The sequence below is a fragment of the Panulirus ornatus genome, chromosome 47 (assembly GCF_036320965.1).
Source record: "Panulirus ornatus isolate Po-2019 chromosome 47, ASM3632096v1, whole genome shotgun sequence".
In the NCBI taxonomy this organism is placed as follows: Eukaryota; Metazoa; Arthropoda; class Malacostraca; order Decapoda; family Palinuridae; genus Panulirus; species Panulirus ornatus.
This window is the reverse complement of record NC_092270.1, coordinates 22,619,609-22,640,744: the sequence shown is the minus strand read 5'-3', so window position 1 is coordinate 22,640,744 and position 21,136 is coordinate 22,619,609. Positions and strand designations below refer to the sequence as shown.

The window sequence follows — 21,136 nt, the reverse complement described above, 5'->3', positions numbered from 1 at the left end:
GTGAATATTGAATGCTATTCCCTCCGAGCTGGTTAACTGTCTCAAAGGAGACAAGATACTTCACTGACTGACACTGTGTACTGTGTACTGCGTGACCCGGTCATGTTGGGTTGACAAGGCGATCGATCATTTCAACTTCCCTGGTTACTTCACTATGTCACTTTTCTTCACTCGCTACATTTTCGTGGTGTCATTATTTGAAACCGTTTATTTGTATGTTCTTATTTGAACATCGTAAATAGTCACCTTTTGCACCTGACTTAACCCTATATGGAAACTGCTGTGGACGAGGATATGCTTCTTATAAGTTCAACAATTTAATCACCAATGTTTCTATACAAGTAGGAATTTTGTTGAAAGTACTCTATTGTATTGTTTTCTGAAGTAATATCTCTGTAATAGCGTTCATTTGCATTTATCTTAATGTTTTGAATATACCCCACTTCTACCTTTTTATACCAAAGACTGTACGTAATAATAATGCCTCCTCTACTGAATTTTAAAGGACGCGTAATAGTTGCAAATAAAAAAAAATTGATCTTGTTATGAGCCGGTGAGCCCTACATGGTGTAGCCCGGCAGGCTCTGGCTGCCCATGTAAACAACAATCATGGCGACCGGCCTGGCTAAGAAATTATTGAGCTTTAGCATCTCCAGTATTTCCGGCGTTTCTGAAGGATCGTATACGTTGTATAGTAAGTTTATGGGTAGAATATGAAGAGACTAATTTCCAGTAACTTTTAACTACAATTGATATTGTATTCCTGAGCAGCATGGATATGTAACAGCTTGACGAGGGAAGTAAATGGATTTCATCGTAAATAAATGTAAAAGATTGAACATAGGGAAGTGGGGAGGGGGTAACACAAAATACTATTTGTATCATAGACTAACTGGGAAATTATACTGTGAAAGTGATTTGGGAGTGTTAGTAAGTCAAGACCTAAAACCAAGGCAAGAGTAAATAGGCTTAGTTAATAACAAGGTAAATAGAATGTTGGAATTTACTAGAAGTGTTAGTAACAAAACGCCTAATGGTAAAGCTTTATCTTGCATTAGTTAGACCTCATTTGGACTATGCTATGCAGTTTTGGTCGCCTTACCATCAGTTCACTAAAGTTTGACTTGAATGATACCAGGAATTAGGAATCTTAGTCATGAAGAAAGACTTGCTAGATTGAATTTACATTCACTGAAAAGGAGGATGGCCAAAGGGGATATGGTAGAGGTGTACTAATGGATGACAGATTTAAATACGGGGAAATTGGAAATGTTCTAAGGATACCCAACCAGGTTAGAACTTGCAATAATGGCTTCAAAATAGAAAAAATTTGGTTCAGATTGGGTTTGGGGAAGCACTGGTTTAGCAGTAGAGTGGTAGATATGTGGAATAGCTTGCCAGATGCAGTGGTTGGGGCTGGAACCTTGAATTGTTTTAAGAATAGGTTGGATAGGTATATGAGCTCTGTAGGTTGGGTGGTTGTGGGAAGGACACGCCTAGTATGGGTCAGTTGGCCTTTTGTGATTTGACTGAGGCGTATTGAGTACCTGATGAAGATTCATTTTTTTCATTAATTCTTCTGTTTATATTATATTGAAACTAGCTTTGGGTATTGATTGACTTTGTTCTGTAATGTAACTCTTGTGACTAGAAAATGCAATAAGGTTTACAGAGCGTGATTTGGAACATTATAGTTTTCTGTATGTTTGATGGTAGTTAAGTTAAGGTGATAGTGATAATGGTTATGAATATCAGAAAATGAGATGTCAAATTTAAAAGTTTGTGAAACACCTAAAAAATGAACAGAACCCATGAAAACCTTACCGAACCTCCGTAGCAGTTGAGATTTATCCCTGTTCTTATTGTAGCTGAGAAACACCAGACACACTGATGACTGAGCATTGGGATAAAGTGTAGAAAAGAGACACTGCTTTTATAGATTTGATATCTTAGTTTTCTTTTATTGAATCTTTGTTACTACTAAAAGTAATGACATGAGTGTGGGATTTTGCCTTATCATACTTTAAAACTCTCTTTTGATATTGATGAACTTGCTCATAGTAAGTTCATGAGGGATAGGGAAAGTGTGTTATTAAATGATAATACTATATATTGTAAAAAATATAGAACTCAAAGAATATGAACTTTTATTGTTTGAAGACAGCATTTGTGAAGTTCCCATTGTTTTATGCATTATTATGAAAAATGTGCAGTAATCCTTTTTTTTGAGATTATGTACTGACGAAAGACTGTTTCCTTGCGCTACCTCGCTAACTCGGGAGACAGCAACAAAGTATAATAAATCATAAATTATGTACATGTGTATATATGTATATGTCTGTATGTGTATATATATGTATACGTTAAGATGTATAGGTATGTATATGTGCGTATGTGGACAAGTATGTATATACATGTATATGTGGGTGGGTTGGGCCTTTCTTTCATCTGCTTCCTTGTGCTACCTTGCTAACGCGGGAGACAGCGACAAAGTATGATAATAATGATAATAATATAATGTTCTGAGTTCAGATGTCCTAAGAGATATAAGAATCTGACGATGTACTGGAGAGATTTCTTAAGGATTAATTTAATCCTAAGGAAATGAATGCGGACTTGTGAACTTACCCATGATCTTTGTAAAACTTTGATTAAGTCAGATTCCAGTGTTACAGTGCATGGCAGTATTCACTGCAATGTGTAAATGATGTAGGATAATAGACATTTGTACACTCTGCAGGCAAGTGCTCATGTTTTATTACAGTTTCATTCATTTTGTATAAAGACACAAAATGAATGAAGCCATATAGAATCTAAGTAAGGGTCAGGCGAATGTTTTTGATTAGCTGGTTGCAGGGCAGTCATTGCTCTAAAGTCCTGAACAATAGAAAATGAATGATGTCAGGATGCCATGTGTGTCCCTCCTGTTCATGTACTGTATGCAAGATTTCAACAAAATTGTTATTTTTTGCCATAATTTTCCTCTTGAGAGCCTTCCCCAGTTTTCAAAAACTTAAGATTGGTGGAAGTTAAGGTGTTACACCTGAAATTCTGACGGAGTTATAGGTGCTACACCTAAAATTCCACACCCAATATCACCTTTATCAATTGAAAAGATGCCTTGGTAGAAATTTCTTTCATTTTTGTCATCTATGAAGGTGATATACCTTTTTACTGAGCATTATTTTTTCCTGAATGTCAACAAAAATAAAACATTGAGTGGCCACTCATGCCACTGCCCAACCCCCCGCATAAGTAGCAAATCACCGATCTTTCCCTGGCCATGTTGCAGTATCATACCAACATTGATTAACCGATGTCACCTGCTTTGAGAGAGTAATTAAGAATGACTGTATCATTCTTCAACATCAGGAATAGTATAGGCATAGGAAGACAAGAGGCTGGAGCTCAGTTTATTCTTATTATTGTGTTTATAACAAAAGGTGAAAGGATGCATGTCATTGATGATAGGATGCATGACTTATTCATGTTCAGTCTACCTTATGACTTTCCTGTGAAAATTTCCTTCAGGCTTATTAATCCTACAAAGCTTTTTGTCAGCCTGTTTTCCTGCTGGCATTTGCCAGAAGGAATGGAGGATGGGGAGAGAGCCTTTGCTTTATTATCCTTTTCTTCTGACGATTGCAAGGGTTCCTTTTCTTCTTCTTCTTCTTCTTCTTCTTCTTCTTCTTTTTAGCATTAAGGCCTGGCCACCTTGCTTGAAATTTGGGTCTGTGTATCTTTGTAACTTTATGTATCTTATTAGTCTTATGAACTGGAGTCTCACTCGTCTTAAGGACTGGAGTATCACTAGCTCTTTGGGCTGGAGTCTCACTAGTCTGAACGACTGGAGTCTCACTAGACTTAAGGAATGAGTTTCACCATTCTTCAGGACTACAGTCTCACTAGTCTTAAGTATTGGAATCTCACTAGTTTTAAGGACTGGAAACTCACCAGTCTTGGGGACAGGAGTCTCATTCATGTTAAGGACTGGAGCCTTCCCAGTCGTAAGGGCTGTAGTCACACTAGTCTTAAGGACTAGATGCTTACTACTTATAAGAACTGAAGTCTTACTAGTCCAAAGGACTGGGGGCAAACTAGTCTGAAGGTACTTTGGGTTTTTGATGATACATGTCAGTTGCAGCAGCCAGAATGGCTCCATGTTAGGACACCACACCTTGCTCAGGAACAGGGTTGTGGGCTCTTTGGGCTGATGTGCTCTCAAGTCCTGTGAGTGGGTGTTTAGGGAGTAACTGTGCATGTACACTGAGAGGAGCATGGAGTGGCCTTTCTCGTTCATTGTAGCCTTGCATGACAGGTCGTCATAGGAAGTGCTGGAAATAGACTCCATTACTGCAGCAGTTCCTGGTGATAAAGATATTACCAGTGGTATTGCAAGTATTGTCTTGGAAAAAGTTTTTTTTAGCCTGTAAATTGCCTTTGTAATTGCTGAGATAGATGCTTAGTACCTTTAAACTGTGACATTCATTCAGATCAAATAGGTGCATTTTACTGAAACAGGAATAATTTCAGGATTTTTTTGGACAACTTCACTTAAATGTAAGATTTCGCTGATGATATGAAACTTGAGTGAAGGTGTTTGTGCTATGTCTGAAAACGTAAGGGGAAAAAACTCTGAGCATGAGTTACTATACCAGTACCACTTTTCACCCTCCATTGTCAGTATAAATTCTCTTAAATAAGTGTGCAGTTATTAATTTCTATTGTGGTATGTGATACATATAATATGCAGTGTAAGGTGTGAGCAATTTTCTTATGATTTAGTGTCCAGTATCCACAGTGCTACGTTAGGATCTGTAAAAAAAAATTCTATTCACGTGACCCATTTTACTGCCTGCTGGCATAGAAAATCTCTGTCATCACATGGTCCACTTTATAGACTTCTGACTTAAAAAACCACTTAGTCATCCACATAGTTTGGTTTACTGATAGCTGAGATATATAGCAACTTAGTGGAATGTCGCTTATTATAGTAGAACATCTTGAAGTTTTTCATATAAGCATGTGTAATATTGTTTTAGAGGCATTAGAAGTAATCACATTCATTAGTCTTTTTTAGAGTGAAGAGTATTTAAATTGTTACAGACAAAACAGCTGGTTGGTTAACAAGTATACGGAATGCTAGCAAGAAAGCAGGTGGCAGTAGCAGAAACAAAAAAGGAAGAGCAAGAGGAAAACATCGAGGTATCAAGAAGAGAGATGGTGTGTGGGTTAGTCAAGGAACAATTCTTGTGCGACAGCTTGGACTTAATTATCACCCAGGGCTGAATGTAAGAATGATTATAATCATTGACCCCTACCGAGATTGAGACCTCACTTTGCTCCACATGCACTGACTTACATATGTTTGTGGACCATCAGACATATAATGTTTTGTATAATGCTCCTAAACCACAACTCATTATTCATAATCAGGCCCCATGGATCTTTCTATGGTTTTCCCAGGCTGCTTCATATGCACTGGTTCTGTCCATTGACAGCATATCAACCTGTCCACTTCTAATGCATATATATCCTCTTTGTTAATCTCTCCTCACTCATTCTCTCCATGTATCCAAACTATTTCAGCACACCCTTTTCAGCTTCCCCAACCGCACACTTATTACCAAACCTCTGTCTTACCCTTTTATTACTCAATCAAAGTGCCTCATGCTACATATTGTCCTCAAACATTTCATTTCCAACTCATCCACCCTTCTGCACACCTCATCTATAGCCCATACCTTACATCTGTACAAAAACAATGGGACTGCTATACCTTCAGAATACCTTTTTTCAGCACAAGATGATGCATAGATGTATATGGTCGAGGAATGATGGAGGAGAAGAGCAAAAGGCTTTGACTGTGGCAATGAATGAAAAATTAAGAAAGGCTGAGCTGAATGCTAGAGTTGTGAGAGGATTCTTTGGAGACTCTGACCATTTTGCAGTTCTTGTGGGGATGAGGATCAGGGAGAAGTGAAGGTATGGTGTAAGTAAGAATGGAGAGATAGAATATTTGGCAAGCGAGAAGATGAATCTATAAAATTACAGGGAGTAGTATGAAAGGAAGGTAACTGAAAGCTTAGATGGAAGTGCAATGAATGTAGGAATGCAATCATATGTGAATGAAGTGTTTAAAATGTCTAGAGAAATACTAGTAAAGGTTGTAGAATCACTAGTTGGATACAAGGTAGTGAGATGCAGGAATAAAGAGGGCAGTGCATGATGGACAGAAGAGATTAGAAATACTTTGGAGAGGAGAAAAAGGCATATGGTAGATTGCTCAATGGGAATGTACCAGTGGAAGTTCAGCAAAGGAGGAGGGAAGAATACAAAATGTTAAGTAGCAGATAGAGGAAAGTAAAGAAGGAGTAGATGAATATTTTGGAAGAAAGTTAAGTTAAAAGTTTTGGGATAATAAGAAACTATACTGGAAGGAGGTGAAAAAGGAAAGAGGAGGATGTAAGAGTGGAAATGTTGACATGGGAAGTAAGGAAGGGGAATTGCTGAATCAAAAGGAAGAAGTGAAATGAAGATGGAAAGTGTTTTAAAGAACTGGTGAATGTGGGAGAAGATATCTAAAACAACTTCACTCCCTCCAGTTTTTCTCCATTCAAACTTACCTCCCAATTAATTTGTCCCTCAACCTTACTGAACCTAATAACCTTGCTCTTATTCACTTTTACTCTCAACTTTCTCACACTTTACCAAACTCAATCACCAACCTCTGCAGTTTCTCACCTGAATCAGCTACCAGTGCTGTATCATCAGCGAACAACAACTGACTCACTTCCCAAGCCTTCTTATCCACAACAGACTGCATACTTTCCCTCTCTCCTAAACTCTTGCATTCACCTCCCTAACCACCCCATCCATAAACAACCATGGGGACATCACGCACCCCTGCCGCAAACTGACATTCATGAGGAACCAATGACTTTCGTCTCTTCCGGCTCGCACACATGCCTTACATCCTTGGTAAAAACTTTGCTTGTAGCAACTTAGCTCCCACACCATATGCTCGTAAAACTCTACATAAAGCATCTCTATCACCTCTATCATATGCCTTCTCCAGATCCATAAATGCTACATACCAATCCATTTGCTTTTCTAAGTATTTCTCACATAAATTCTTCAAAGCAAACACCTGATCCACACATCCTCTACCACTTCTGAAACCACACTGCTTTTCCTCAGTCTGATGCTCTGTACATGCCTTTACCTTCTCAATCAATACCCTCCCATACAATTTCCCAGGAATACTCAACAGACTTATACCTCTGTAATTTGAACACTCACCTTTATCCCCTTTGCCTTTGTACAATGGCACTATGCATGCATTCTGCCAATCCTCAGGCACTCCACCATGAAGAATACATACATTAAATATCCTCATCAACCAGTCAACAACACAGTCACCCCTTTTTTTAATAAATTCCACTGCAGTACCATCCAAACCTGCTGCCTTGCCGGCTTTCATCTTCTGCAAAGCTTTCACTACCACTTCTCTGTTTACCAAATCATTCTCCCTGACCCTTTCACTTCGCACGCCACCTCGACCGAAACATCCTATATCTGCCACTCTACCATCAAACACATTCGACAAACCTTCAAAATACTCACTCAGTCTCCTTCTCACTTCACCACTCCTTGTTATTACCTCCCCATAACCCCCTTCACTGATGTTCCAATTTGTTCTCTCATCTTACGCACTTTATTTACCTCCTTCCAAAACATCTTTTTATCCTCCCAAAAGTTTAATGATACTCTCTCACCCAAACTCTCATTTGCACTCTTTTTCACCTCTTGCACCTTTCTCGTGACCTCCTGCCTCTTATTTTTATACATCTCCCAGTCACTTGCGCTATTTCCCTGCAAAAATTGTCCAAATGCCTCTCTCTTCTCTTTCACTAATAATCTTGATTCTTCATCCCACCACTCACTTCCACTTTCTAATCTGCCCACCTCCCACCTTTCTCATGCCACAGGCATCTTTTGTGCAAGCCATCACTGCTTCCCTAAATACATCCTCCACTCCCCTTTTGTCAATTGCTCGCACCTTTTTCCATTCTTCACTCAATCTCTCCAGGTACTTCCTCACACAAGTCCCCTTTTCAAGCTCACTTACTCTCACCACTCTTTTTGCCCAAACAGTCTCTCTTCTTTTCTGAAAACCTCTACAAATCTTCACCTTCACCTCCATAAGATATTGATCAGACATCCCTCCAGTTGCCCCTTTCAGCACATTAACATCCAAAAGTCTCTCTTTCATGTGCCTATTAATTAACACTTAATCCAATAACGCTCTGTGGCCGTCTCTCATACTTACATGTGTATACTTATGTATATCTTTTTTTAAACCAGGTATTCCCAATCACCAGTCCTTTTTCAGCACACACATCTACAAGCTCTTCACCATTTCCATTTACAACACTGAACACCCCATATACACCAATTATACTCTCAACTGCCACATTCCTTATCTTTGCATTCAAATCACCTATCACTATAACCCAGTCTTGTGCATCAAAGCTACTAACACACTCACTCAGCTGCTCCCAAAACTCTTGCCTCTCATGATCCTTCTTCTCATGACCAGGTGCATAGGCACCAATAATCACCCATCTCTCTCCATCCACTTTCAGTTTTACCCATATCAATATAGAGTTTACCTTCTTACACTCTATCACGTACTCCCACAACTCCTGCTTCAGGAGTAGTGCTACTCCTTCCTTTGCTTTTGTCCTCTCACCAATATATCAATATACATTGGCCTTTAGGGATAAGAGAAATATTTCTAGGTTGCTTATGAGGTTTAATGCAGTGTGTAAGGTGAGAATGAACATATTACAACAGTACTTGTGGTTACTGTAGTAACAAAATTAACTCATCTCTGGTTGTGAGATTGAAACCCTTCTCCAAATCTTTCCTAACTTTGTGTAAAATTGAATATGAAATAGTTTTGTATTTTGTTATACTCATTAGTTTTTAATAACAATTTCAGGTTGGCATTGGACGAGACAGAACTCTTTTTGCCAAAGAGAATGGACAAGTTATGATGACAACAGAGAAAGTGAATCCAAATTGGGATCACAGATTTATAAAACGTTTCTATGATGAGCTTCAAAATCTAGAGGATGTACCAATTTACAAAACCTATTTCCATGTCATTACAGAACCCCAGAAAAATAACTTTAAACTTGTTGATCAGATATAATGGAAATTTGTTTGAGAGTCTGTAAATATTGTAGCATTTCCTAAACATTTTGTTTATATGATTGTCTCTTATTTTATCCTAAATCTTGGGGGTGATGTATTTTGTACATGATTCTTTTCGATAATTAGTAAGCAAGGTACGTTCGTACACGTCAGTCATTTGTCTCATAGTCAGAAAACTTTGGATCACAGTAACAGGTAGCCTGGGTAACCTGATTAATTGTCTTTGCATAATGATGGGGAACGCCAAGCTCATCTTTGTGTGGAATTTTTTTCTATATACAAAGTATCCTGGTGATCTAGGTGGGGTTTCAGTTTGCATATGGGTTGCCTGTAGCTGGCTGAATGATAATGTCCTCAAAAAAACCTCGTCTGCCTCCCCATATATTTCCAAAGGTGGTACAGTAGTTGGTAGGCAGCCATTGACCAGGGAGACATATTACTGTTACTACCCACCTAGGTATTGGGAGGGTTAGCGATGGCTGCATAGTGAGCCAGCACTTAATTGGCAGTCAAGTTGCACTTTCCTAACTCGAGTAGCTGTCTTTTCTTTCTGCCTCACCCATCCTTGGATAGCTGGAATTCTGTCCACAAACACAGTATATCCTTGTTTCATGTAACACTTGACAACACTCAACTCACACATCTCATTCTTCGTAACTAGCTTTTCCGGTGGTGATTGCTATGCCCTAGCCCTACCTTTTGGCAAAGTGGCAGGAGCAATAGATAGTAGTAGTTGGTAGGAGCATTAGATGAACAGTTGGTAAAAGCAGTAGGTAGGAATATTAGGTCAGAGCATCAGGTTGAAGTATTCAGTTGGAACATTAGGTAGACACATCAGATAGAACTAGTCAGTAGGAACATAAGGTAGGAACCTCTGAAAGTACAGAGCTAGAGTTGACCTCTGCCAGTGGCCTGTTAAGAGTGAGGCACTAAAGGATAAGAAGGAACATGAGTTCACCAGTTATGGAGACTCTTTTGCCATGTCTGCCCCTTAAAAGGAGTTCCCGAAGGGAACTGGCATCAAAGATATTTGATGCCATTTCTCCTCTGGCCTTGTTTGCCATCTGCAGACATCGGGTATGAAAATGTCAAGGTTCCTGACGTATTCTATGTCCATCTTTTTGGTTCATTTGGGTCCTGATCTGAATGAGGCAAGGCACCTGATTGTGTGTTCTGAGCACCCAGTGCACTCAGAAATCTCATGTGTACCCACATTTTCTTACTCTTGGTGAGAATTTCGGTTTTCTCTTTAGCCAGGTAAGAGTCAACCATCATAAAGCACAGGTGGAAGAAATACAGTGCCCAGGAGTGAAATTCCATGAATGAAGTGGCAGCCAGGATGAGTAAAGCAAGAACATCCCTCTGCCAATATAACATGAGGAAAACTGAGGCAGGCTACTAGTGCTCACACAATTAGAAACACTAGCCTCAATACACTTTGACATTAATTACGCACGAAAGAGCCAACGCATAATCCTATAACCAATTCCGGCTCACTATCCCTTGCAGCCAGAGCGTGATTTTTTAAATTTTTGGTTATCAAGCATCAGGCAGTGATGAGAGGAGCAGAGCTATGAGCATGCCCAGGGAAACAACTGCAAGTTGTCTTTTATCATTAGTAGGAAGCTGATAAATGTTGATGGTCTACCCGAGTTTCTCCCCTTCTGATACCCTAGTACTGAAGGTTTTCATGCTCTCTAGCCACAATGGGGAAGCAAAAGGACTTGACAAAAGAGCAAATAGTGAGTACAAGGCACAGAAACCAGTAAGGGAAATATTAAGAATTGTTGGTGCTAGTGTCCAATCAATTTAGATATGGACTTTTAAGATTTTACAACAGCAGAGGTAAGGCAACACCAGCACACAAGGGAAGACCCAGGAAGGCTCGTGAGACTTCACCATGCACAGTAAACATCCTGAAACATCAGCTAGAAGCTAATCTACGTTTGTCAGCATAGGAATTAAAAGAAAAAATCCAAGACTGATTGGTGAAGGCACTTATTCTCGTGTTCCAAAACCTGGTGTCCTTCTGGATGAAGAATTACATTTTTTTTTTTTTTTTTGTCGCTGTCTCCCGCGTTTGTGAGGTAGCGCAAGGAAACAGACGAAAGAAATGGCCCAACCCACCCCCATACACATGTATATACATACGTCCACACACGCAAATATACATACGTACACAGCTTTCCATGGTTTACCCCAGACGCTTCACATGCCTTGATTCAATCCACTGACAGCACGTCAACCCCGGTATACCACATCGCTCCAAATCACTCTATTCCATGCCCTCCTTTCACCCTCCTGCATGTTCAGGCCCCGATCACACAAAATCTTTTTCACTCCATCTTTCCACCTCCAATTTGGTATCCCTCTTCTCCTCGTTCCCTCCACCTCCGACACATATATCCTCTTGGTCAATCTTTCCTCACTCATTCTCTCCATGTGCCCAAACCATTTCAAAACACCCTCTTCTGCTCTCTCAACCACGCTCTTTTTATTTCCACACATCTCTCTTACCCTTACGTTACTTATTCGATCGAACCACCTCACACCACACATTGTCCTCAAACATCTCATTTCCAGCACATCCATCCTCCTGCGCACAACTCTATCCATAGCCCACGCCTCGCAACCATACAACATTGTTGGAACCACTATTCCTTCAAACATACCCATTTTTGCTTTCCGAGATAATGTTCTCGACTTCCACACATTCTTCAAGGCTCCCAGAATTTTCGCCCCCTCCCCCACCCTATGATCCACTTCCGCTTCCATGGTTCCATCCGCTGCCAGATCCACTCCCAGATATCTAAAACACTTCACTTCCTCCAGTTTTTCTCCATTCAAACTCACCTCCCAATTGACTTGACCCTCAACCCTACTGTACCTAATAACCTTGCTCTTATTCACATTTACTCTTAACTTTCTTCTTTCACACACTTTACCAAACTCAGTCACCAGCTTCTGCAGTTTCTCACATGAATCAGCCACCAGCGCTGTATCATCAGCGAACAACAACTGACTCACTTCCCAAGCTCTCTCATCCCCAACAGACTTCATACTTGCCCCTCTTTCCAAAACTCTTGCATTCACCTCCCTAACAACCCCATCCATAAACAAATTAAACAACCATGGAGACATCACACACCCCTGGCGCAAACCTACATTCACTGAGAACCAATCACTTTCCTCTCTTCATACACGTACACATGCCTTACATCCTCGATAAAAACTTTTCACTGCTTCTAACAACTTGCCTCCCACACCATATATTCTTAATACCTTCCACAGAGCATCTCTATCAACTCTATCATATGCCTTCTCCAGATCCATAAATGCTACATACAAATCCATTTGCTTTTACATTTAAATACACATTTTTACATTTAAATACACATAATGACTAAAGCCAAGCTCTGCAAGTTAAATGATAAAGAGAGAACCAAATCCTGATTTTAGATTTCCTTAAAATGAACATTTATTAGTTCTTTAGTTTCACATACAGGAACCAGTGAACCTGTCAGCACCATATAAATCAGAGGTCATTATTTATCACAGGTTAAGCAAAACTATTACCATACTGTCAACCAGGTATAAAAATCACAAGCAAAATGTCAGAGAAAAACTAAATAACAACACAGTGGACATCACCTGAGTTTGAGATCACTGTAAAGCAAGAGTTGTCTCACATGCCCTGCAATGTGTTTTTATGTATCTTTTGCTTTTAAATTTCTGTTGCTTCTCTTTCCTGTCCTGTCTTCTAAATCTTTTTTGTGATCTTTGCTTTATTTACAAAGTCTCTGAAAAAAAGATAAAAGATTTCTGTAATGATATTATGAAATCTAAAAAACAATGAATGACAGTATACAGAAAAGTAGTATTCTAATTTGACTAAGTTCAGTGACAGGTAGATCTCAGTCTGAATTCTTTGGATCAATCAGTGTTTCAGCTCCAGATTTTCATAGATTACAATCTTTCCAATGGAGTCTTCAAGTGTTATTTTTATCTAGTACATATAAATATATATGGTGTAAAACATTTCAAAATATTTATTTTTAAAGTTAAGAGACAAACTAACTGACAAGGTTAATCTCAATATTTCAGCATTTCTGATTGACAGAGATTCAAAACTGGCTCTCGAAACATGTTTAAATACTAAGCACGTTAGACTATTAAACAACAGACGCCTCCAAAATTCATTCACTATCAAGTACACTAAATTTATATTGTGAAAATTTTCCTCACCTTATGATAACTGAAATTTCTGGCGCCTGGGAGATATGATTGTGACCATAACCAAAACTAGATTCTAGTTCAATAAACTTTATGGGAACAGCTCCTGAGGGTCGTCCTAACTGTGCTGCTTTCACCAGCTGAAACAGTGGAGGGTAGGTAAAGTTCTCTTTTCACATGTGCCAAATCATACCCTGTATCCTCAAATACATTTTGGAAAAAATAGTTCTCATCACGTATTACTGCCCTCCATAATGGCCCTAATATATGATACTCTATCTAAATATCTATATCTCTGATGCCCATTCCCTCCGGGAACTTCCATCAACAGGGTGGCCAAGGCTTATCCCAACCCTTACGTTTCCTCCGCATACGCCATTCCTTGCATTCTCTTCCCATTTCTCTCCCTCCAGTAATGTTTCACTCTATTTCCCTGTGTCACAGGTGGTATACTTCTCACACCAACCCCTTTAATCGTACTATCATATACTCTCCTAATAAATTAACCATCTTGCATTCTTTCCACATGCCCAAACCACCTCAAAGTATTACACTGCACCTATTCTACCACTCCACAATTCATTCCCTTTGCAATCCATGCCATACTACATCCCTCTTACACTCCTTCATTTCTTTCTTTCTGCCATCTAGTTATACCATATGCTCCTCTCAAATAGCTCATTTCCAGATCCTGGATTCTTGACCACTGTGACTCATCCCTTGTTCATGTTTCAGTTGCTTATGTCAGCTTTGGGGAGACTATGCTGTCAATTAATCCTTTCTTTATTTCCATACTTATGCCTTTACCCTTAATTATCATATTAAGGAACCCAATGACTCTTTTACCCTGTACTTTTGTCTCCCTTATCTCTCCTACCATATCGCCAAACTTACCGAAGATGGCTCCTAAATACTTAAATTCTCTCACCACTGACAGTCTTTCTTCCCCTTTATCTATAAACAATTTAGTATACTTTCTTCTTTCACTTTTGCAAAATCTACTTTCACTCTGTTACCTTTCAAACACTATTACTATACTTTTACTCACATGTACCATCAATTGGCTACCCTTACACACATAACCTTCTGCAAATCCTTTCACTTTCAGCAAAAAACATGGTATCTGCAAACAGGCTTGCTGCTACCAACCATACCTCACCATCACATTCTATCTCTGCACTTCCTTTCCCCTAGTTTTACTTTCACCTCTTTTATCACTCCATACATATTTATTTTTCTTTTTTATTATACTTTGTCGCTGTCTCCTGCGTTAGCGAGGTAGCGCAAGGAAACAGACGAAAGAATGGCTCAACCCACCCACATACACATGTATATATATACACGTCCACACACGCACATATACATACCTATACATTTGAACGTATACATATATATACATATACAGACATATACATATATACACATGTACATAATTCATACTTGCTGCCTCTATTCATTCCCGTCGCCACCCCGCCACACATGAAATGACAACCCCCTTCCCACACATGCATGTGAGGTAGTGCTAGGAAGAGGCAACAAAGGCCACATTTGTTCACACTCAGTCTCTAGCTGTCATGTAAAATGCACCGAAACCACAGCTCCCTTTCCACATCTAGGCCCCACAAAACTTTCCATGGTTTACCCTAGACGCTTCACATGCCCTGGTTCAATCCATTGACAGTATGTCGACCCCGGTATACCACATCGTTTCAATTCACTCTATTCCTTGCACGCCTTTCACCCTCCTGCATGTTCAGGCCCCAATCGCTCAATATCTTTTTCACTCCATCTTTCCACCTCCAATTTGGTTTCCCACTTCTCATTCCCTCCACCTCTGACACATCTATTCTCTTTGTCAATAATAAATTTAGATAAATATATAAATGTATATACATGTGTATGTGGGTGGGTTGGGCCATTCTTTCGTCTATTTCCTTGCGCTCCTCGCTAACGCGGGAGACAGCAACAAAGTGTAATGAATAAATATAAATTTATACTTGATCGCTGTTTCCTGCGTCAGTTTGGTAGCGACAGGAAACAGACGAAGAGTGGCCCACCCACTCACACATATACATAAACCCCCAAACATGCACACATATGCACCATAGTGGAAGGGTAAACTTGTCTTACGATATATCTTGTTGGTATACATTTTGATTTCAACTGGTCCTGTGGAAACTGTCCAGTAGTTCTTTTTATCTAAAATTATTCTGATTGACCAAATTAAGTCTAACTGACTGGTTTTCAGCATCAGTCACAAGACTAAGTTTATTCGAAGAGTAATAAACCAAATCACTTGCATTTCTGCAACCAATACCTTCTCAAGGATTAAAATAAAGTTAACTTTAACAGTTGTATCTTGATGTGGGCAATAGTTTTAAACTAAACCTGTCATTATCATCAAGGTAATCAAAGTGACATAATGAATGACCTTTCTGAAAAATCAAAATCCCGAAAAATGTTGACAATGAAACTGAGAGTCACATTATACATACATACCTTTCTTCCAAGTTCAATCGGCACAACCTTGTCATCCTGTGCATGGAGAATGATGACTGCACATGTGATATGGATAATATGTACGTCACTTTGGAACTCAATCCCTATTTCTCTTAAAGGTTCTATGAAAGCCCAGTCAAAGTATGGCAAATGGTGAAAGATCTGTGAATAAATAGAGTTAACAGCATTATTGCCAATAGATGTAGAGTGTCCAATCCCTGAACTGACTACTGAAACTCAATGTCTAGTCACTAACTCAAATATCAACAGAGTTTATCCATTCTTTTAAGTTATAATCCTTTATTGGATCAAAAGTCTAGCAATCATATGAAAACATATTTGTTTATAAATATACTGACATTTAGAAATGCTGATGAAGGGATATAGGTAAATACATGCTCTGCAAATGCTGGAATAAGTTCTGATGGATGAAAATGTTATAATAGTCACCAATGTGGCATAGGCAAAACATGTCCAAATCATTGCCATTTTGAGTGAAAGTAATATATGTTAAGAAAAAGAATGAGGAGCTTGTAGACCTTACTCTTAAAGGTAGAAAGGTTAAAGAAAGAAGAAAAATGGAAGGAGGAAAACTTTTTTCCAAAAGGGGGCCAAGTGAGGATATTCCCTCTAAAGCTTAGTCCTCTATTCTTAATGCTACCTTGCTAATGTGGGAAATAGCGAATTTGTATGAATATATACATGACAGCTAGAGACTGAGTGTGAACAAATGTGGCCTTTGTTGTCTTTTCCTAGTGCTACCTTGTATACATGTGGGGGGGAGGGGGCTGTCATTTCATGTGTGGTGGGGTGGCGACGGGAATGAATAAAGGCAGACAGTATGAATTATGTACATGTGTATATATGTATATGTCTGTGTGGGTATATATATGTATACATTAAGATGTATAGGTATGTATATGTGCATGTGTGGACGTATATGTATATACATATGTATGTGGGTGGTTTGGGCCATTCTTTCGTCTGTTTCCATGCGCTGCCTCACTAACACGGGAGACAGCGTCAAAGTATAATAAATAAATATATATATATCCCTATCCCTGGGGATGGGGAGAAAGTATGCTTCCCTACGCATTCCCCGCATATCGTAGAAGGACACTAAATGGGATGGGAGCATGGGGCTAGAAACCCTCCCCTCCTTGTATATAACCTTTCTAAAAGGGGAAACAGAAGAAGGAGTCATGCGGAGAGTGCTTATCCTCCTCGAAGGCTCAGATTGGGGTGTCTAAATGTGTGTGGATGTAACCAGGATGAGAAAAGAGGAGAGATAGGTAGTATGTTTGAGAAAAGGGACCTCGATATTTTGGCTCAGAGTGAAACGAAGCTCAAGGGTAAAGGGGAAGAGTGGTTTGGGAATGTTTTGGGAGTAAAGTCAGGAGTTGGTGAGAGGACAAGAGCAAAGGAAGGAGTAGCACTACCCCTGAAACAAGAGTTATGGGAGTATGTGACAGAGTGTAAGAAAGTAAACTCTAGATTGATATGGGTAAAACTGAAAGTGGATGGAGAGAGATATGTGATTAATGGTGCCTATGCACCTGGGCATGAGAAGAAAGATCATAAGAGGCAAGTGTTTTGGGAGCAGATGAGTGAGTGTGTTAGCAGTTTTGATGCATAAGACTGAGATATAGTGATGGGTGTTTTGAATGAAATGGTGGGTAATGTGGAATTTGAGGGAATAATTGGTGTACATGGGGTGTTCAGTGTTATAAATGGAAATGGTGAAGAGCTTGTAGATTTGTGGGCTGAAAAAAGGGACTGGTGATTGGGAATACCTGGTTTAAAAAGAAAAATATACATAAGTATATATATGTAAGTATGAGAGATGGCCAGAGAGCGTTAGTGCATTACGTGTTAATTGATAGGCATTTGAAAGAGAGACTTTTGGATGTTAATGTGCTGAGAGGTGTACTGGAGGGATGTCTGATCATTATCTTGTGGAGGTGAAGGTGAAGATTTGTAGAGGTTTTCAGAAAAGAAAAGAGAATGTTGGGGTAAAGAGAGTGATGAGAGTAGGTGAGCTTGGGAAAGAGACTTGTGTGAGGAAGTACCACGAGAGACTGAGTGCAGAATGGAAAAAGATGAGAGCAAAGGTTTACGTAAGGGGGTGGGGGAGGAATGGGATGTATTTAGGGAAGCAGTGATGGCTTGCACAAAAGATGCTTGCAGCATGAGAAGCGTGGGAGGTGGGCAGATTAGAAAGGGTAGTGAGTGGTGGGATGAAGAAGTAAGATTATTAGTGAAAGAGAAGAGAGAGGCATTTGGATGAGATTTGCAAGGAAATAGTGCAAATGACTGGGAGATTTGCAAAAGAAAGAGGCGGAAGGTCACGAGAAAGGTGCAAGAGGTGAAAAATAAGGCAAATGAGAGTTGGGGTGAGAGATTATCATTAAATTTTAGGGAGAATAAAAAGATGTTTAGGAAGGAGGTAAATAATGTGCATAAGACAAGAGAACAAATGGGAACATCGGTGAAGGGGGTTAATGGGGAGGTAACAACAGGTAGTGACGGTGTGAGAAGGAGATGGAGTATTTTAAAGGTTTGTTGAATGTGTTAGATGATAGAGTGTTTTGGTCGAGGTGGTGTGCGAAGTGAGAGGGTCAGGGGGAATGATTTGGTAAAGAGAGAAGAGGCAGTGAAAGCTTTGTGGAAGATAAAAGCAGGCAAGGCGGCGGGATTGGATGGTATTGCAGAGGAATTTATTAAAAAAGGGGGTTACTGTGTTGTTGACTGGTTGGTGAGGATATTCAGTGTATGTATTGCTCATGGTGAAGTGCCTGAAGATTGGTGGAATGCATGCATAGTGCCATTGTACAAAGGCAAAGGGGATAAAGGTAAGTGTTCAAATTACAGAGGTATAATTTTGTTGAGTATTCCTGGGAAATTATATTTGAGGGTATTGATTAAGAGGGTGAAGGCATGTACAGAGCATCAGATTGGGGAAGAGCAGTGTGGTTTCAGAGGTGGTAGAGGATGCATGGATCTGGTGTTTGCTTTGAAGAATATATGTGAGAAATACTTAGAAAAACAAATGGATTTGTATGCAGTATTTATGGATCTGGAGAAGGCATATGATAGAGTTGATAGAGATGCTCTGTGGAAGGTATTAAGAATATATGGTGTGGGAGGCAAGTTGCTAGAAGCAGTGAAAAGTTTTTATCAAGGATGTAAGGCATGGGTATGAAAAGGAAGAGAGGAAAGTGACTGGTTCTCAGTAAATGTCTCCGTGGTTGTTTAATTCGTTTATAGATGGGGTTGTTCGGGAGGTGAATGCAAGAGTTTTAGAGAGAGGGGTAAGTATGCAGTCTTGTGGATGAGAGGGTTTGGGAAGTGAGTCAGTTGTTGTTCGGTAGTGGTACGGCGCTGGTGGCTGATTCGGGTGAGAAACTGCAGAAGCTGGTGACTGAGTTTGGTAAAGTGTGTGAAAGAAGAAAGCTGAGAGTGAATGTGAATAAGAGCAAGGTTATTAGGTACAGTAGGGTTGAGGGACAAGTCAATTGGGAGGTAAGTTTGAATGGAGAAAAACTGGAGGAAGTAAAGTGTTTTAGATATCTGGGAGTGGATTTGGCAGTGGGTGGAACCATGGAAGCAGAAGTGAGTCACAGTGTGGGGGAGGGGGCGAAAGTTCTGGTAGTGTTGAAAAATGTGTGGAAGGTGAGAACATTATCTCGGAAAGCAAAAATGGGTATGTCTGAAGGAACAGTGGTTCCAACAATGTTATATGGTTGCAAGGCGTGGGCTATAGATAGGGTTGTGTGTAGGAGGGTGGATGTGTTGGAAATGAGATGTTTGAGGACAATATGTGGTGTGAGTGGTTTGATCGAGTAAGTAATGAAAGGGTAAGAGAGATGCATGGTAATAAAAAGAGTGTGGTTGAGAAAGCAGAAGAGGGTGTTTTGAAATGGTTTGGTCACATGGAGAGAATGAGTGAGGGAAGATTGACAAAGAGGATATATGTGTCAGAGGTGGAGGGAATGAGGAGAAGTGGGAGACCAAATTGGAGGTGAAAACACATACACAATGAAATATCCAATAAAGTTCTAAACAAACATCTCCCTTACCAATCTTAAACACTACCCCGCCCAACATACAGGCATCAGAAACTATACTTCCCAGACATAGACAAGTTGTTCTTTCTATATGCACTCTGGACTCCAATATTACAAATACAGCTTTAAAATATCACAAGACCCTTCATGCTTGCAATGCAACTACCATATAGAAAACACTGATCACTTACTGCTCAAATGCATCATACACCTCCTACATTACATGACAAACATTAGAAAACTTAGCCCGTGGTCCCACCTAGTGGACATGGTCAGCTTCCTGAGCAGTGCAGGAGCCCAACAGAATAAAGATGGGACTCCTGCCTCAGGAAGCTAAGGAATGGTTCAGACAAGAAGAAAAGTTTGTATGTATCCTTTGGAAACGATTCACCCACTCAACCCTGCACTTTGCCTCATCTAACAAACCATCCACTCTTTCAAAATCACAATCACTGGCTGTTCAACAGCACAAACACTCTATATCTACACGGCAAAATTAAAATCTCATGATCATGTATGTAACAATCCATCAAAAAACTGGGCATCAGGTATCAGTGACTAAGGAAAAAGAAGATATGAATCAACAGAGATAAAGAAACTGGTTCATTTTACTTACAATATATACAAGGACTGTGTAGTAACTGGAAGAAAACTGCTTTGAAATGCCAAAATGCTTATGGATAAACAGGCTACTACTAGTAGTGAAATGCATAATAAACATAATTTGCTCTATCAAATGGAATATCAAATACACTACCTGTGATAAAGGATTAAGTACCACTTCATCATGAAGATTGTTAAAAGGTGCTTCTAGAATTAATCCTTGTGGACAATTATTTTCTCTGCACAGCTCTGATACTGCATGGCAAGACACTCTGAAAGACAAAATGGAGAACGAAAAGCAAAAAGTAGAAGTACAAGAAAAACATAAGCTAGAAAAGCTACCATATAAATATAAACATGGATGTATATACATATTTTATCCCTGGGGATAGGGGAGAAAGAATACTTCCCACGTATTCCCTGCATGTCGTAGAAGGTGACTAAAAGGGAAGGGAGTGGGGGGCTGGAAATCCTTCCCTCTCCTTTTTTTTTTTTTTTTTAGTTTTCCAAAA

The 21,136-nt window shown here is 39.5% G+C and overlaps 2 protein-coding genes across 2 annotated transcripts in view; one reads left to right on the top strand and one right to left on the bottom strand.

Annotated features, from left to right (window-relative positions):
• The first annotated feature begins 89 nt into the window (after nucleotides 1–89).
• On the top strand, nucleotides 90–9,278 carry mRpL27 (mitochondrial ribosomal protein L27). The gene is made up of 3 exons (XM_071689991.1): nucleotides 90–694; nucleotides 5,107–5,291; nucleotides 9,008–9,278. Exons 1-3 carry the CDS (start codon nucleotides 610–612, stop codon nucleotides 9,218–9,220), a joined length of 483 nt encoding a protein of 160 aa, XP_071546092.1. The 5' UTR covers nucleotides 90–609; the 3' UTR covers nucleotides 9,221–9,278.
• A 3,391-nt stretch (nucleotides 9,279–12,669) lies between these two features.
• Nucleotides 12,670–21,136, bottom strand: part of LOC139763679 (lysophosphatidylserine lipase ABHD12-like) — a 41,157-nt gene continuing 32,690 nt past the window's right edge. Inside the window, exons 7-10 of the mRNA XM_071689984.1 lie at nucleotides 20,779–20,896; nucleotides 15,955–16,116; nucleotides 13,468–13,595; nucleotides 12,670–13,022 (exon numbers count right to left, since the gene is read on the bottom strand). Coding sequence (XP_071546085.1) covers nucleotides 12,983–13,022; nucleotides 13,468–13,595; nucleotides 15,955–16,116; nucleotides 20,779–20,896 — 448 coding nt within the window. The 3' untranslated portion in view covers nucleotides 12,670–12,982. The remainder of the gene's footprint in view (nucleotides 13,023–13,467; nucleotides 13,596–15,954; nucleotides 16,117–20,778; nucleotides 20,897–21,136) is intronic.